The sequence below is a fragment of the Ceratotherium simum genome, chromosome 5 (assembly GCF_057802395.1).
Source record: "Ceratotherium simum simum isolate JZ-2026a chromosome 5, ASM5780239v1, whole genome shotgun sequence".
Taxonomy (NCBI): domain Eukaryota; kingdom Metazoa; phylum Chordata; class Mammalia; order Perissodactyla; family Rhinocerotidae; genus Ceratotherium; species Ceratotherium simum.
The window spans coordinates 69587382-69602923 of record NC_141904.1 but is presented as its reverse complement, the minus strand read 5'-3'; the positions used below and the strand labels follow the sequence as shown (position 1 = coordinate 69602923).

General features: G+C 39.7%; 1 protein-coding gene across 18 annotated transcripts in view; it reads left to right on the top strand.

The window, feature by feature from the left end:
- Positions 1-15278, top strand: part of FOXP1 (forkhead box P1) — a 577255-nt gene extending 561977 nt beyond the window's left edge. For all 18 annotated transcript variants that reach the window (XM_087431333.1, XM_087431334.1, XM_087431327.1 and 15 more), the window contains 3 exons: positions 246-315; positions 4972-5138; positions 10595-15278. In XM_087431333.1, the coding sequence (XP_087287459.1) occupies positions 246-315; positions 4972-5138; positions 10595-10739 (382 nt within the window). In that variant the 3' untranslated portion in view covers positions 10740-15278. The remainder of the gene's footprint in view (positions 1-245; positions 316-4971; positions 5139-10594) is intronic.
- Positions 15279-15542: the final 264 nt, after the last annotated feature.

Here is a 15542-nt window from a genome sequence, read left to right as displayed (position 1 = left end):
TATTACTTAAGCATGAATTTTATACCCAGTTTCCATGAATAGCCAAGTCTGTCATACCCAGAGATGTTCACACAGACCAGCCCAGTAGAGCCAGGGGATATGGAAAAAACCTAACTTTTCTTTGGTTTTGTTACTGGGGGGAATTTCTGATTTGGAAGGATACCAGCAAGCTTAAAACAATGCTTAGCTAGGAACTCAGGGGTTGATTGTGTTTAACTTGGAGTTTTTATCTTTTTCTTATGCAGTAATCCTTCCCTTATTAAAAACATGCAGAGCAGCCACGCCTACTGCACACCTCTCAATGCAGCTTTACAGGTAAGATTAATGGCCGTCCCCAATATGCAGCAGGGGCACATGTCTCCCCCACTCATTTCAAAATATATTAGCCTCACTCTAATTAGATATTAAATTTTAATTCCGTTAAACTTTTTTCTTAAGTGCACAAAGCATCGTACTCCCTGGAGGCAAACACATCGGGCTGCTTCAGCATTAGCAGGATGCTTAGCATTTTGAATATTGTGGCAAAAAAATTAAAAGTTCACTTATTAATATTTATCAGCAGTATCATAATTTCCATCCTCTTATTTCAGAATTTCACTTGAGGCAAAAATACCACAAGTGTAATTACTCTAGCACAGCTATTAATGTGCTGGATGATAGGCCACTGTATCACATGACCTTCTATTGTTCACGGGTTTAAAGAGAAAGCAGAGCTTTTTATTTCTTCTTCTTCTTTTAAAGTCTGTTTTAGCATCTTTACTTTTGTCAGGGGGCGATGCGGGTTTGGTTCACTTTGTAAGAGTAAACTGTTTTGTTTAAATGATAGAGGTGTTTAAGAAAACTCTAGGTTTCCAGTGGATTGCTCAAGATTACATAATAAGTGCACAGAATGTTTGTTTCCTGCTGACAAACCAAGCTCTTGTTACATAACCAACGTTACTGGGGGATGAAGACGCCAGTATTGAGCAGAATGAGCAAGAGTGAGATTACCACCTAAATATGAGTTCCCAGGGCAGCCCTGGCATCTAGCGAGCCTTTTATTTATCGCATTTCTCAGTTACCAAACAGTAAAGTCATGTCATAATAAGTCCACAAGAAGATGCAGTACCACTTCATTAAAATACCTGGGTCTAGTGCCCAAGCCCCTCTCATGAGTTCATAGGTAGGCCGTGTCCTTTTGGTCAGTGGTTCTGTTTGGTTTTGACCCTGCCTGGATTGTTCTAGAAAAAAGGCCAAGGGAATCTTGATAACTTTTAAATGATTTAGTCTATAGACAGAGGTGACATTGGTAATCCAATTCCACTGCAGACCTTTACAGCATGCATTCTTGTTGGGGGCTGTATCACCCCAAAATTGGTACTTAGATGTTACATACAGTGCCTCGTGCCCCTCCAAAGTTCCATAATACATAAGCAGATATTAAAATTGCATGAGGGGAGGGCGCAAATAGGAAAGCAAAAGTCTAAATTAATAATGAAAAAATGGTTGAGATTCTTGGCATTACAAGAACAGGGTGGGGTGAAGAGGAGATGATGACAGGAGCCCTGGTTCTTGATATTCATTAAACGAATATTCCTACTCTGCACCCTACAGAATTATTTTCCCAGCTCGCTCAGCAGAGGCTTGAGGCTCCCAAGAATGGATGATATGCCTTTTATACAGTTTGAGTTCGGAGGCAAATTCCCTAAACTTAGCTTTTCAGTAATTATATTTATTTATTTTTAGCCTGAACCAAATTTAATAGGAGGAACTACTTTCTGCGTTTCTTTTAATTACTTGCAGTTTACACAGTAACTTTAGAAAAGCAAATGAAAGCACGCTTAGATGCCACCACTGTAAATACTATTCATTAGTAACTTATTTTCCCTGGAGTCTCGTGAAGTGTGAATTTACAGGCTGCTCTATCTGGAATGGTATTAAGATTATAAGCACATTTTACATTCATGAGGTGGAAAGGCAAAAAAAAAAAGCCAGTGATCCCCCATCCTCTGGGTTCTCCTAACTGTGTGACTAATTTCAATTAGTATGCTTTATCATTACAGAACTGTTCATGTTTCATCTTTAAAACATTTGTTTTTGGCATCCTCGGCACCCTTTCTTATATTCAGTGATAGCCCAAAACTATCCTGCAGTTTTCTAAGAACACTTTATAGCCACAATGAAGGGAGGTTGAATAAATTGATATAAATTCATGATTTGAGGAGTGGATCTTTTCCCTCTCCTTTATGAGTTTGGATCCATGGTCAGTAGACAGTCTCATAAGATAACTTTCTGCTGTGCAAATTAAATAAAGATTCTACCAGCAGGCCCTCCTTTCCATTATTGCCCATTTCCATTTTTCAAGACAAGTAAAAATAATAGTGGAACAACATCTTAAAAAGATTACTAGAGCAACATAATGCATGATATACAATATATAAAATAGGACAGCAGAATCCACTACAGAAATAAAACGTTGGACTTGGGACAGATTGCATTATGCTCTGAAAAAGTGAAGTAACTAAGGGTAACCGTAAAGCTTCATATTTATAGACTGCCTTTCCCCCAAGGATCTCAGAGTGGTTAATGTTCCAGAAGCAATGGTACTTATGGACTTCTGCACCGTTACTTAAGCACCTTCGTTTTTTTGGCAGAGGTACCAGTTTGATATGAAACCACATACTGTGCACAGTACCATTTATGTAATTAAGTCCGTTATAAAAGTTGTAACCCACCTGCTCCTAAATGGACATCAACGACATAAAAGAACCACTTTGTTAGGCAGAAGCAGTTGGTGAAAATTTTTCTAACCTTGGGTGGGTGGTTTTGATCACTCACTCAACAAAGATGTTCAGGAGGCTCTATTGTCTATCAGGCACCAGGTTCTCTTTGCAGCCCACTTGATCATTCTTTAAAGAGACAAGGCTGGTTTTCTTCACTTAGTGTTTCTTGTCTGAGAACCGAGGGATCAATGTAAGTGCTTCTCTTTGGATACCTTTCACCACCACCGTGGCTCTTGGGCCTCAGCCCATGTTTTATGATCCAGTGCCAATCAGAAATGGCCTTGACCTAGAACACTTTGAGAGCCAAGGAGAGCAAATGATCCCGAGAAGGTTGTCCTGTCCATTGGGTGACCAGCTCACCCCAAAGAACACTTTCTTAGAAACATTTCAATTTTGTCTTTACTTCTCAGTTTTTGACTTGAGAAGCTGCTTAAATGTCAAGCTGGAGAGGGCGCCGCTTTTGCCACATTCTGACTGTGTAGTAGTGAAATAATGTTGTGAGAGCTGATCTTGTGGTATCTCCAGAAAAGAGACTCAGATGATAGTTCCATGGCTGAGAGAGGCATGACCACGGTGTTGTCTCAAATAAAGGCAGTTAAGATGCTTGTCCAGCTGTAGTTTGCCAAAAAAAAATTCTGGCAACCGTTCTTGCTTTTTGCTCTGCCAAAAAAAAGGAAAAATGCTTTATTGCAATTACAAGAGATCTGTTGAAAAAAGTACTTGATGCAAATTATTTGACAAACTGTAGGAGAGTGAGGAATGCTGTTCATCAAAATGAGTTCACCACATTTGGAAATAAAAACAAGATTTTTTTTTTTCCACTCTTTAAAAGAAGGCAGTTATATAAATTCAGAAGTGGAGGGAAGGAAAAGCTGTGGGCTTACAGAGGGCCCAGCCTTGAAAATAGTCCCTTAGCCAATGCTGTGTTAGGTGTGTATGGGTCTTCTGACACGGGGCTTGTCTCTAGGAGGCATTTCTGGCTTTGGGGTTTGTACAGTGAATGAGACCATGATTGTCATAATAAGCAGATTCCCTATAGCCCAGCTTTGCACGCTCTCTTTCTTCATTTTTTGGCTCTTACTTTCTCTCTAGAGCCAGGATTTCTAGAATAGTTTGGACTCCTGTATCACTGGCCAATTGAAGTCACCATGCCAGATTGTCTTGTGATTGTACTTTTTCCTCATTAGAATGGAAAACCAGGCATAGTGTAGTCTGCAAGAGGACAGTGTTGATAAATCTTAGTCTGATTACAGCTGCCAGTTTTTGAAAATCTGTCCTCTTTAATAAAATGAAAAGTCACTGGGTCATAATCACTACCCAAACGAAACAACGTGGATCCTTTAGTTGAGTGATATATTTGACTATTGTCTGTATTTCAGACTGGGTGGTCATTTTATTCAGATGCAGTAGGATAGGAAGTGAACAGTATCCCACTAGAGTTTAGGGTTTTTTTTTTTTTTTTTTTCATTTCCACACTTTTTTGCTGACACTCATTTGGAATGACTTTGTCACCTTCAATATGGGTGTACTTAAGTACCCCAAAGAAATACGATTTTTTTCTTTAGTCCTAAAATTCCAGGTGATTGGTCTGACTCTGCAAGATTGCATGGTGTTACTCTCAACCAGTTATCTCGACATACACTAAACAGATTCAAAAATCATTAAAACGGAAATGATGGAGGGAGATAAAAATTGATTCCAATTCTATAATCTCTTCTTTTTCTATAGGATCTAAGAGGTAAATGTTTATGGAAGTTCTCATAAGTTTGAGCTGTGCGGCCAGAATAATCTGATCAAATCTTTAATATCCAATACTGGAGTCATCAAAGTGGATAAAGAAATGAAAATTCCATTATATATCCCTGTGATCTGAAAATATTCAGTTGCTCTTGAAAAAAGGCATCAGATATAAACCTCATATTAGAGAGCCTTGTCTAAACCATGTGACTCTACCCAGCAGGGCTGAATTGAGTCCTCCCTCCCGATGGGTGCTTTGGTCCCCCCAGCTAGCTCTTTGAAACCAAGCTTCGGACATGTGTCATGAGTCTAAGTTTTAAAGCAAAATCCTTGTACCCCCATTAGAAACTTGTATTTGTCAACCATGCTACAATGAACTTGAACTGAAGATTATTGAATACACCCATAATTAATAGCTTCCCTGTCTGTGCATACCCTATGTCTTCATAAATTCTCTTTTGGTTGATGGCAGGCTTCGATGGCTGAGAATAGTATACCTCTATACACTACCGCTTCCATGGGAAATCCCACTCTGGGCAACTTAGCCAGCGCGATACGGGAAGAGCTGAACGGGGCAATGGAGCATACCAACAGCAACGAGAGCGACAGCAGTCCAGGCAGATCCCCTATGCAAGCTGTGTGAGTACCGTCTGCCCAGAAGGTCTATGCTTTCAGATCCTGGTCTCCCTGTTTTATGTGCACACAAGCCCTTCTCTGGCCACTTTTTTTTTTTTTTTTTTACACCTTTTCTGTAATTTCTGATTTCCTAGAACTCAGGTAGAAGTCTGTGCTTCTGGAAATGTTTAGCTCGGTTAGCACATAAAAGGACCATTTACTAACTTTCCCATAAAAGCAATTGGCTTCATGCAGTCCTACAAGTGCACACAGCAATAAAATGGGTGACGTGTTTGCTTTTTTCCCTCTGCTTGGCATCTCAAGCCATTATTTAAGCCACATTACCTTTTCCTCCTAAAATTAGTATGCGTCTCCGTGAAAAGTTGGTGGTTTGTTCAACTTGCAGACATGCTGAACCTAGCAGGGAGGAAAAGGGTGCTTGTTTACTTGGTTGTGTGATAAGCTGAACCACGCACACCACGCCGAAGCGTTATTATCAAGCATTAACGATGGTGCAAATGAAAGGCGGCATGATTTATAGATTCCTCTTAAAATATCAAAAGGAAAATTAATAGGAGCATTATAGCAGCAGACGGCAGTATAATGAGCACACATATAACTGAATGAACTGATGGGCGATGGTTGTCCATGCTGAATGTGAATGGCACTAGCAGCCGGCTAACCTTAGGAAAGGCTGTGATGCCCCTGTGGGTGGGTGAGGGGAGGGAATAGGGGTGACTATAACAACTCCCTCTCTCCCAGGAAAAGTTTAAAACAGAGAAAGGAAACCACGTTATCCCCAATGATTGGATTTGCCGGGGATGCTGTAGAATGACAGACTGTTGCCCACTTTAAAGGAATAAACCAATTCAATGTTTGCAATACTGTCAGCTCCTGGAACAGGCCACTTGTCCACACGGTCTTTCTGAATTACTGACCAACATCTTATTTTAAGATGATGTGAGTGATAGGAATGGAAAATATGACCTGTAGCAATTAGGAACAGAATGAATTGGCATCTAATGACAAAGGAAAAAAATGCCGTCTGCCAGGGTAGTTGGTGGGTTCGGGGGAATCTGAAATTTGATTATTTAGCATTTGAATTTCATGCCCAAAGTGCTTTGAAAAGGATCTTTAAAGATAGAAATAATCATTTTTAATTTATACCAACAGTCTCTTAGCATTTACTCCACATTTTAAGAATGTGTTTATCTTTCACACTGATACTGCCATATATCATCCTTTCTAAAGCAACCTGGTGTTTCTGACTTTATTGTTATCACACTTGTATTCCTCTTTAAATCATTGTCATGACAGCAGTGTTTACTCAGATATTAAGGAAGTTCAGAGCAAATGTAAATTGGTATATAAGCTACTGCAAGAAATACTCATTAGCTCAAAACCATCTGAAGTTACTGAATGGAAGAGATACCGTTTCTCATAATCGGTACGAACTACAAGGTTTAGTTGATACATATATTCCTATTAATTATTTTGAACAAAGGATCACTAAAAAAAGAAAGAAAAAAGAAAGATATTGGGATAAAAACCTAAGGCAGCAGTTTAGAGTGATGCTAATTTTGCTGTACAGGATAAAGTCACTATGAAGTTAATTTGTTTAACAACTTCGAATTAACCCCAGTATTACCAGAAACCATGTTTTACAGCAGTCAGCGTAATTTTTAAGTTTCAACTGCTTTTTTAAAAAAAAACCTACGGAAAGACATCCAAATGCATACTGTTTGTTGCTCAAATCTCACAGGTTTGCACTGTTTGCTAAACATAATTATATGTCAATAGCAGATTCCCTGTGCTTGCTCTCAGTGTCATAGACCCTTATTCTTTTCAACCCTGTATTTCCATTAAGTGAATTCTATAATGACTTAGTTTTCATTCCTGTCCAATATGCGTGACCCTGCTATGATGCAAACTATTTCTTAACTCTTCTAGTCTATCGGAATAAATGAAGCCGTAAACCTCACAGCAAGGCTTAAAGGACCTTGTTAGTGCGGCAGCCCAGCTAATATCTAGTGTGGAAACAGAACTCTTCATTCCCACCCTTTCTGTGACACTCAGATACCACTACATTTTGTTTCTCTTTTGAAACACGGGAAAGTAGTCACATAATTAGGGCTTTGGGGCATTGTACTTGTATCCTGATAGAAGCTAAAGGACCTGCAAAGCAAAACACTCCACGCTGTGCACACACCCTCGGAACACAGTGCCTTTACACACCAGTCAGCTTTAGTTAAAACTCTTGTGTTCCCAGAGTGGCTAAACAAAGGAGTTACCCAGATGTGAGAAGGGAAATGTGTGGTTTTGTACAGTTATTCATTGGCAGCCCTTTCGGAAGTAGGAGTCGGAGAGAGAGGTGGGGCGGAGTGGGGGGGATCTGCAGGAGAAGAGGCTGCCTCGCGCATCTCCAATTTCTCAGAGACACATGGGTGTGTGTGAAGCATAGTATCTTAAATAGTATGCGTCTTACCTGAAATGGATCTTGCGTGGAAATCCATTCTCTTTTATTCTCTGAAGCACTGCATGCCTGTTACTGCATTTGCCACACTCAGGGGGCTCTGCTGGTGTCAGGAAATGTGGTGAAGCTGGATTTCATTTCTCTGGAGTTTTAAGAAGCCTTAATATCTAACCTGGTTGTGTTGTCAGGTTGTCACACAGTAGATCCCGCCAGTTAACGTTTGTTGGGGACCCGCTGTGCATTAGGCACTGGGAATGAGCGGGCATGGACAGTAGGGTCCTAATCTGCGGTTTGGGATGGCAAATAATCTTACTGAAGTTTGGCTCTAAATTTCAGGGGAAAACAAAATATTTTCTAATGTGAATTGTGTTTTGTGGGGGGCTTACATGTATCCGCCTTTTTTTTAGCCCCCCCAGCAAAACATTTGTCAAAGTCTAAAACTATGAAGCAAGACTTCATTAAGACTGTTCAATTTCTTCTAAGTCCCCCCTCCCAGCCATAGCCTTACATCATCTCATGTCATCAAATTCAGGTTTATAAACCTGAAAAGATTAATAAATCTGATAGTTTAAAAAAATTAAAGGAAAATGTTGATCAGGGAAACTACGTTTGAACTTCAGTACGTGGCTACATAAAACAGACACATTCCTATCCAATTACATTACTAGAACCATGTGATCAGTGGAGAAGAGGGGGTAATTTATGAAGTAATAGTTCTCGATCATGAAAATATGAAACTGAGACATGAAGAAATGTTCACCATTGTCACTAATCCAAGAAACAATTTAAGGTAACCTGACTTACCTTATACAAAATATTTTTAAATAGTGATGCTTGGTGCTGATGAGGTTGAGTCTAAATTAATATCGCAATAAATCCTAAGAACCATAAAGATGTTTTGGCCTTTGCTCTAAGAATTTCTTTCTTAGAAATTTATCCTAAGGAGGTAAATCAACAGAAGTAGAAAGATTAATGGATAAAAGTGGTCTCTCTATTATACAAAGAGCAAAAGAAGGGGTGAGGGAGAAAAAGACAATCACAAAATGCCCAGTATTAAGGAACTAACATGTCAACACAATGAAACCTCCTATAGCCATAAAAATTATGACCGTAAAGCTAGCTAAATAAACGGTTATTTTCCTGCTCTGGTTACAACATGTAAAAATATGACCCCAAATGGGAGAGGATAGGCAAAAACAGAAAACTTACCTTAATTAGGGTTTATGGGTGATTTTTTTTTTTAAGGAATAGTAATCAATACACCTAATTCTTCCCAAAAGCGTATAGAGGATCCTACCAGGACTGACTCACAGGCACATGATATATACAATCAGCACAGGATCCCATGCTTAGAAGTTTTAACGCTCTGCCGTTTCCGTCTCAAAATTCTTACTAATTTTTGAACGGCGTTTTCACTTTGCACCGGGCTCCACCAAATACATAGCCAGTCCTGGGTACCTTAGAAACACAGATAAGTAGGACCACTGAAAAACTAAAACTAGCTGGGGCACACTTGTACTATGCTACAACTTCGGTATATTTAATTTTGCAAATAGTTTTTAAGAATATGGGCACGATTTTTTAAAAGCTATTTATCTCGACATCTACCCCCACACACTGTCTAGGCTGTGCTAATTTTAGAGTCAATTGGTTTTCTGAAGGTTCACGTCGTCAAGGGCAGTCCAAAGCACTCCTGTTTGTTTTTAAATAGTTCAAGTGGCCTTTGGGGTTTGCATACAACATCAATTATTTAGGAAGCCAGCCCATCCCCAGCACCACCTCTTATTACTAATACTTGATAATGTCAATTAAAAAAATCCTCCCTTCTGCAGCCTGTCCCAGCGATGGGACCGTTTTAACTTGAATGGTTCTTTTACATATCAAAAGCCCTGCACCGGAAAGTAATTTGTATTTGCAAAGGATCGGTTGTAAATATGATTTACGAACAACATTTCTCAATTGTTATCAGAGTGCTTTCGTGTGATCCCCCCGAAGTCCCCTTCGGGTGAACCACTCGCTGGTCCATAATGAGCGAGTTGGCAGATCTCATCGCAGCCGCGCACGTCCTGGTGGCTGCTACCAGCCGGGCCTCGTGTTTTGCCTTGTTTACAGCTGACAGCGTTATTATTCTGATTGGGGCTCTGCTTTCTTATCATATTGTTGTGTTGAGCGAGCCTTTTCCTCTCCGTTTGTGTTTCCTGGCAGGGCTTTTCTTGCCTTATTGACAGTTTGTAAAAATATGCATTAATTTGGAGTTTCAAGCATGTATCATGGTGTCTCTTTGCTGTGTTTGCTTGAAGTTGATTAATGATAGAACCTCGCTTGGGGTCGGTCTCTGGAGAGTTCTTTCACAGGTTCTGCATGTTAACTAGCAAAGCATAACACACAGCGAGCCCTGATTAGCCCAGCCTCCTGCACTCACTGGTCCCCACAAACCACCGTTGTACTACAGATTCTTATTTCACATAATTATTTGAAGATTTGCATTCATCCACACTGGAAGCCACTCCGGGGCCTGTTATCTGGTACTCAAAGTGTGGTCCTTGGACCAGCGGTATCACCTGGGAGCTTGTTAGAGATGCAGAGTCTCGGGCCCCACCCCAGGCCTGCTCAGTCACATGCTGCATTTTAACAGATCCCAAGGGGATTTGAGTACACATTAAAGTGTGAGAAACACTGCTGGGGAGGAGAGTCCCGCTTCTGTCCAGAGATTAGTCATTCTAGACCAGCACTGTCCAAAACAACCTTTTGAATGATGGAAATTTCTATCTCTGTGCTGTCCAATATGGCAGCCACATGTGGCTCTTGAGCACTTGAAATGTAGCCACTGCAACTGAGCAACTCAATTTTAAATTGTATTAAGTGTTTATTAATTTTAAACAGCCACATGCTAGTGGCTACCGTGTTGGACGTTGGAGTCCTGAAGTGTGGCTTTTGAGTTGCCCAAAACACCCAACCGGCATTGGGTTGGGAATTTCCCTCCATGAACCTTTTCTTGTTTTTCCAGGCATCCTGTACACGTCAAAGAAGAGCCCCTCGATCCAGAGGAAGCTGAAGGGCCTCTATCCTTAGTGACAACAGCCAACCACAGTCCGGATTTTGACCACGACAGAGATTACGAAGACGAACCAGTAAACGAGGACATGGAGTGAACGTCTGGGCGGGCCGACCCCAAGAAGGAAGATTGGGAAACAAAACAAAACAAAACATGTCAAAAGTTAGCAGTGAAATTGTTCTCCATTTGTTGTACAGTCTGGAGGATTTTCACTACATTTTGACAACTCTGAAATGTGTTAACTCTTAGTGCCATCAAGAACCCCATTTGGGAGTATTTTTGATTTTTCTACTTTTTGTTGAAAAAAGGAATTTGTACTCTGTGCATTGGATGGACTTGTTTGGTACTTGGGATTTTCCTCTCTTAACAGTCAACATCAGTGTTGTAAATTTGCTAAACTGATTCACTTTTAGCAGCAGACTTTGAACTGCAGTCCTGCCAACGTTGGACACTGAGGACACCCAACTGAGCATGTGCACCTAAGCTGCAGACCAAGCCTCTGCCCAGAATTTAAGGATTCCAATGGACGACCTATTTGCACAGTACTGCATGTTGATTATCACTGCCTTTACTCCATTTTTTTTTTTTTTTTTTTTTGCTTCCAGTTGGGATTGGGAAGGCCTTTGTGTGTGTATTGGGGGGAGGGGTTAAAAAATAATTATCCCAAACTTTTTAATGTATTGCTTTTTTTTTTTTTTTTGCTTCTACTATACCATTTTAAGTTCTGACCTCAGGCCTCCATTTGGGCCCACGGCCTCTTGGAGGCTTCAAGTTTTCTGTACCTTGTGATGAATGTTAATAGGTGTTTTTATTATACAAAACTGAATGTCATTTCTCGTTTGTAGTTTTCTGTCACTCATTCCATTTTCCTTCAGACATCACCACGTTTTCTCTCCAGTCAGAAAACATTCCATTTTGGTCTTTTTCGAAAAGGTCCCAAATGCTGCACTCTACACATGAAGGTCCTCTCACACAGACGTGAAGTCCTGCCAGAAAGAGAATGAATGACAGAAAAAAAAATGGAGACACTCTAGAAACAATGCAGATTCATTCCACGAAGCAGTATTGGAGGTGTGAAGGGGTTTTTTTTCCGATTTTCCTTTTTTTTTGTTTTGTTTTGCAGCTACTATCATTCTTAATGAATGCTACAGCATTCTACCAGCACAAAGAAACATAGGCAGCACCCCCCGCCAAAAAAAACCTCGTAATAGCTAGACTGACAGCGTGGCTCTGCAAGGCTCTCCCTGGTATAACCAAGTTGTGATGGGCCCCAGGCTCTCTGTTGTGAAAACCAGCATGGGTTGCTTTGTTTGTTTGCAAACTGGTCCAAAAGCCGGCTTCCCTGAGCAACTTGGCTGAAAGTGGTGGTGGCGCTGAATTTAAACATCAGCTCGGACCTGCTTGGTGGCATTAATCTGTTTGAATGCAAATTAGATTTCAGATTGAACTTGTTGTGGGAGTAATGAGGACCGAGTTCAGCAAATGCTAAAGTGTAATTTCAAATGTGCAAATTTGGTACTGCAGTTCTGTTTGTTTTGCAATATTATCCCACCAAAACCCAGAATCAAGAACTAACAGAAGACATCAAGGAGACCTAGGGGGCGAATCTCAGCCCTGGGTCTTTTGGGGAATCAACACGGCATGCGTAACACCACGGTCAAACACCGAGGTCATCGGTCAGTACAACCTCAGTCCTTAGAACCCCGGACACTTCCTCTCTGCACCCACTTTCCTGTCACTCATTTATTTATCTAGGACTGTAGCTTTTGGTTTGTTTTAGTTTGATAGCCTTTTGGAGCTTAATTTATATTCTTTGTACCTTTTTTTCTAAAATTACCAAAGATATTACACAAAGCTAAATTATGTTCTCTGTTTTATGCTTTATCTGATGAAGCCAAATATCCTCTTATTGTTGATCAAAGGAGGCAAAAGAATTTAGAGGCAATTGATGAGATAGAGGCTATTGCTAACCTGAGAACTGCTCCTTCATCCTAGAGTACATTTAGAAGACCAAGTAGATAATGGAACCAAAGTTGTTACTTTTTTTTTAGTTTTTTTTTTCTTCTGTACCTCTACAGAGACCAAAACTCATTCTTGTAAAGAGAAATTATGGGGCTACTGAAGATAAAAGTAGGACACAGTATTAAAGGAGTAAAAGAAGGAAGGGAATCACATCTCAAAGAGAAAAATGAGTGTATGCCACTGAAAATTAGGGAGTGTCCAATAAAGGAGACAGTTATGATAAAATTCAGAGAGAACAGAAAAGCTTCCACAATTGAACGAGACCACATAATAGTATTTGTAGAAGACATTTCTTTTAAAGAAAGATTGTATGCCACTTTTGTTTAAGGACTGTGCTATGATTGCTGCGTTCATTTTGGTTTATCTTGGCATAGATCCGATTTTTTTCTTTTGCTTTAAAATTTTTCTCCTCTTTCCTTCCTTTTTTCTGATTAGGCTTGGGTGAGCATTTTTCATTTAAAAAAAAGTAACACTCCCGTCCACTCATAAACTTGGTACAAAAACGTCTTTGGCAGTTACTGTTGAAGCGTCACTCTGCTTTCTGTATAAAGGGCAGTCTGTGGTCACTCGAGACTTTTTTTTCACTTTTCCAGGCAGCTTCATGATGTGCAGGCAGTAGCCAGACAGGGTCATGGGAAGGGGCCCTGCGCTTCTAAACTGAGTGGTTGCTGGTTAGTTTGGTATTCAAAAGAGGATAAAAATCTGGTAGATTAGTTCATTCTCAGCATGTGTAGCTAGACATGAGTAAAGATAACAGCATGAGAAACTGTTAGTACGCATACCTCAGTTCAAACCTTTAGGGAATGATTAAAATTAAAAAAAAAAAACATTTCACTCAGTTGCACTTAGTCGTATGTCTTGCATGCTTAGTCTAAAGACTGTAGCAAAAAGAAAAAAAAAAGAAAAATTAGATTTTACATATCTTTGCAGGTATCACAGCCTTGCAGAAGAACCAACTGAAAAAAAGAATTTCTCAGGCTTTACAGCAAGCAAACTTCACTATGATTTTTACAATTCTGATTCTGTATCCCTTGGGGGTATTCCAGTCGCTTCTTTAGGATGGGGCTTATTATGTTGTACATATATCCCGATGTGTCTGTGTGAATCTTTGTCTTTTTTGGGGGAGGGCGGAGGGCGGTTCTTTTTTTAGATATTGTTCCTAAAAAGGAATAAATGCATACACCTGTTTGTCAAAACACCTTTGCTTTTCGTGCAACTGCTTTATATTAACGATACTAAAAAAGAAAATAGCTTTGGAAAAAAACTACTGTATGTAATGGAATTGCAGAATATGCTGCACATGTATTTTATTTAGTTATTCTTGCTTTAAGAATATTGGATGACATTTCCTGACATGTGGGAGGGAGAAACTCCCTTTTTTTTTTTTTTTTTGGCTTTTAAATTGTAACATAGTTGACAGATTTTTTTTTTTTCCTGTTCTCATTGATCAGAGCATTTTGTACAGGTTTTTCTGTGTGTGTGCGCGTGCGTGTGTGTTAATCTGTTTTTGATACATTCCTATCCCTTGTGTTTATCCTACCACAGCCTTCCTGGCTATCTTAAACAAGTTCATACATTTGAAAAGAGAAAAAAAAAAATGTTGTTTTAAAAAATGTTTTCTCCTGCTGCAGTAAATATTTTGCATGATGAAATTCCAGGGTCACACTTGCAAAGTTTTATCAGTGAAGTAGTGATTATAATGGAGAGTGTCAAAGCTATTGAACTTTTTGTATAAAAAAAAAAAGAAAACTTTTCAAGGTGCCAAGATGTAAAGACAATTTGTTACTTTTTTTTTTTTTTTTTTTTTTTTGGTCAAAGAAAAGCGTACATTGGGGAGATAGTCCCTTGTATCAGGCAAATGCACTGTCAGGAATGAGGATCCATCCTCCTTGTCCCTAGAGTCTGTCCTTGAAGGACGAGTTACGCTGCCCGCGTTGAGCCAGCAGTGAAATGAAATCTTAAGGCTTATGTACATGAAGAGGACCGCCAGCTCTGCCGCCTTCGGACAGCTCTAATGTTATTCCCGGCATTCTGTCAGACCTGGTCAAGAACACCTTGGATTCCTAACCCCAAATATGGTGTAAATCACTAGCTATTTTATCATGGAAAAAAAAAGGTAAAAAATATTTTCTCTCCTTTCCACATTCCAGCTGAGCTCTGTCTCCAAGGGTACAAAGAAGAACATGCTTATAAGGATTTTTGAATCTTTTTGGTACCTTTTGGTTAATGATCTACCCTCTTGATACTTCGGATGTTTTTGAGAGTCGGTTTCACTTTTTTATCCTGAGAATGAGACTTTTAATTCTAAAGGCGTTTTTTGGGCCCCGTGTAGTTCACACGATCTCTGCTACCCAGAAGCCTTGATGAAGATGGTACAGTCCGGACTGTGAGCATGGTGCTTCGTGGATATGTGCTGCCAGTAACAAGAATTTTTTTTGTTTTGTTTTGTTTTGATAAGGCATAAAAGAAACTCATTCCTTGACATCAACTGTAATTCCATCATTCCGTGTCTGTGGATACAGACAATAAAAAAAAATTGTTGTGTAGTCAGTACGAATTACTGACATGATAGCATTCTCAAATGCAATAAAAATGCTGGTTGTTCACACTGGTAGTCAAAGTCGCCACAGCCTAAGTTTCTTTCCCCTTCTGACCTGCTGATACTGTATGTTAGGCATCTGCCTCAGGTTGATCACCAGCTGCTTTTAAGACAGTTAAAATCAATCTTAACTAAAAGCTTTCATTGTCACAGAGGGCTGGAGCGCCTGTCCTTAGGATTTCAAAGTGAAAGTCTCCACTTAGAGAAGTGGAAAAATAAAAAAGAGAGGCTGCCCTTTCTCTTGAGGAAGTACACTCTTATTTTTCTTCATCAAATTTT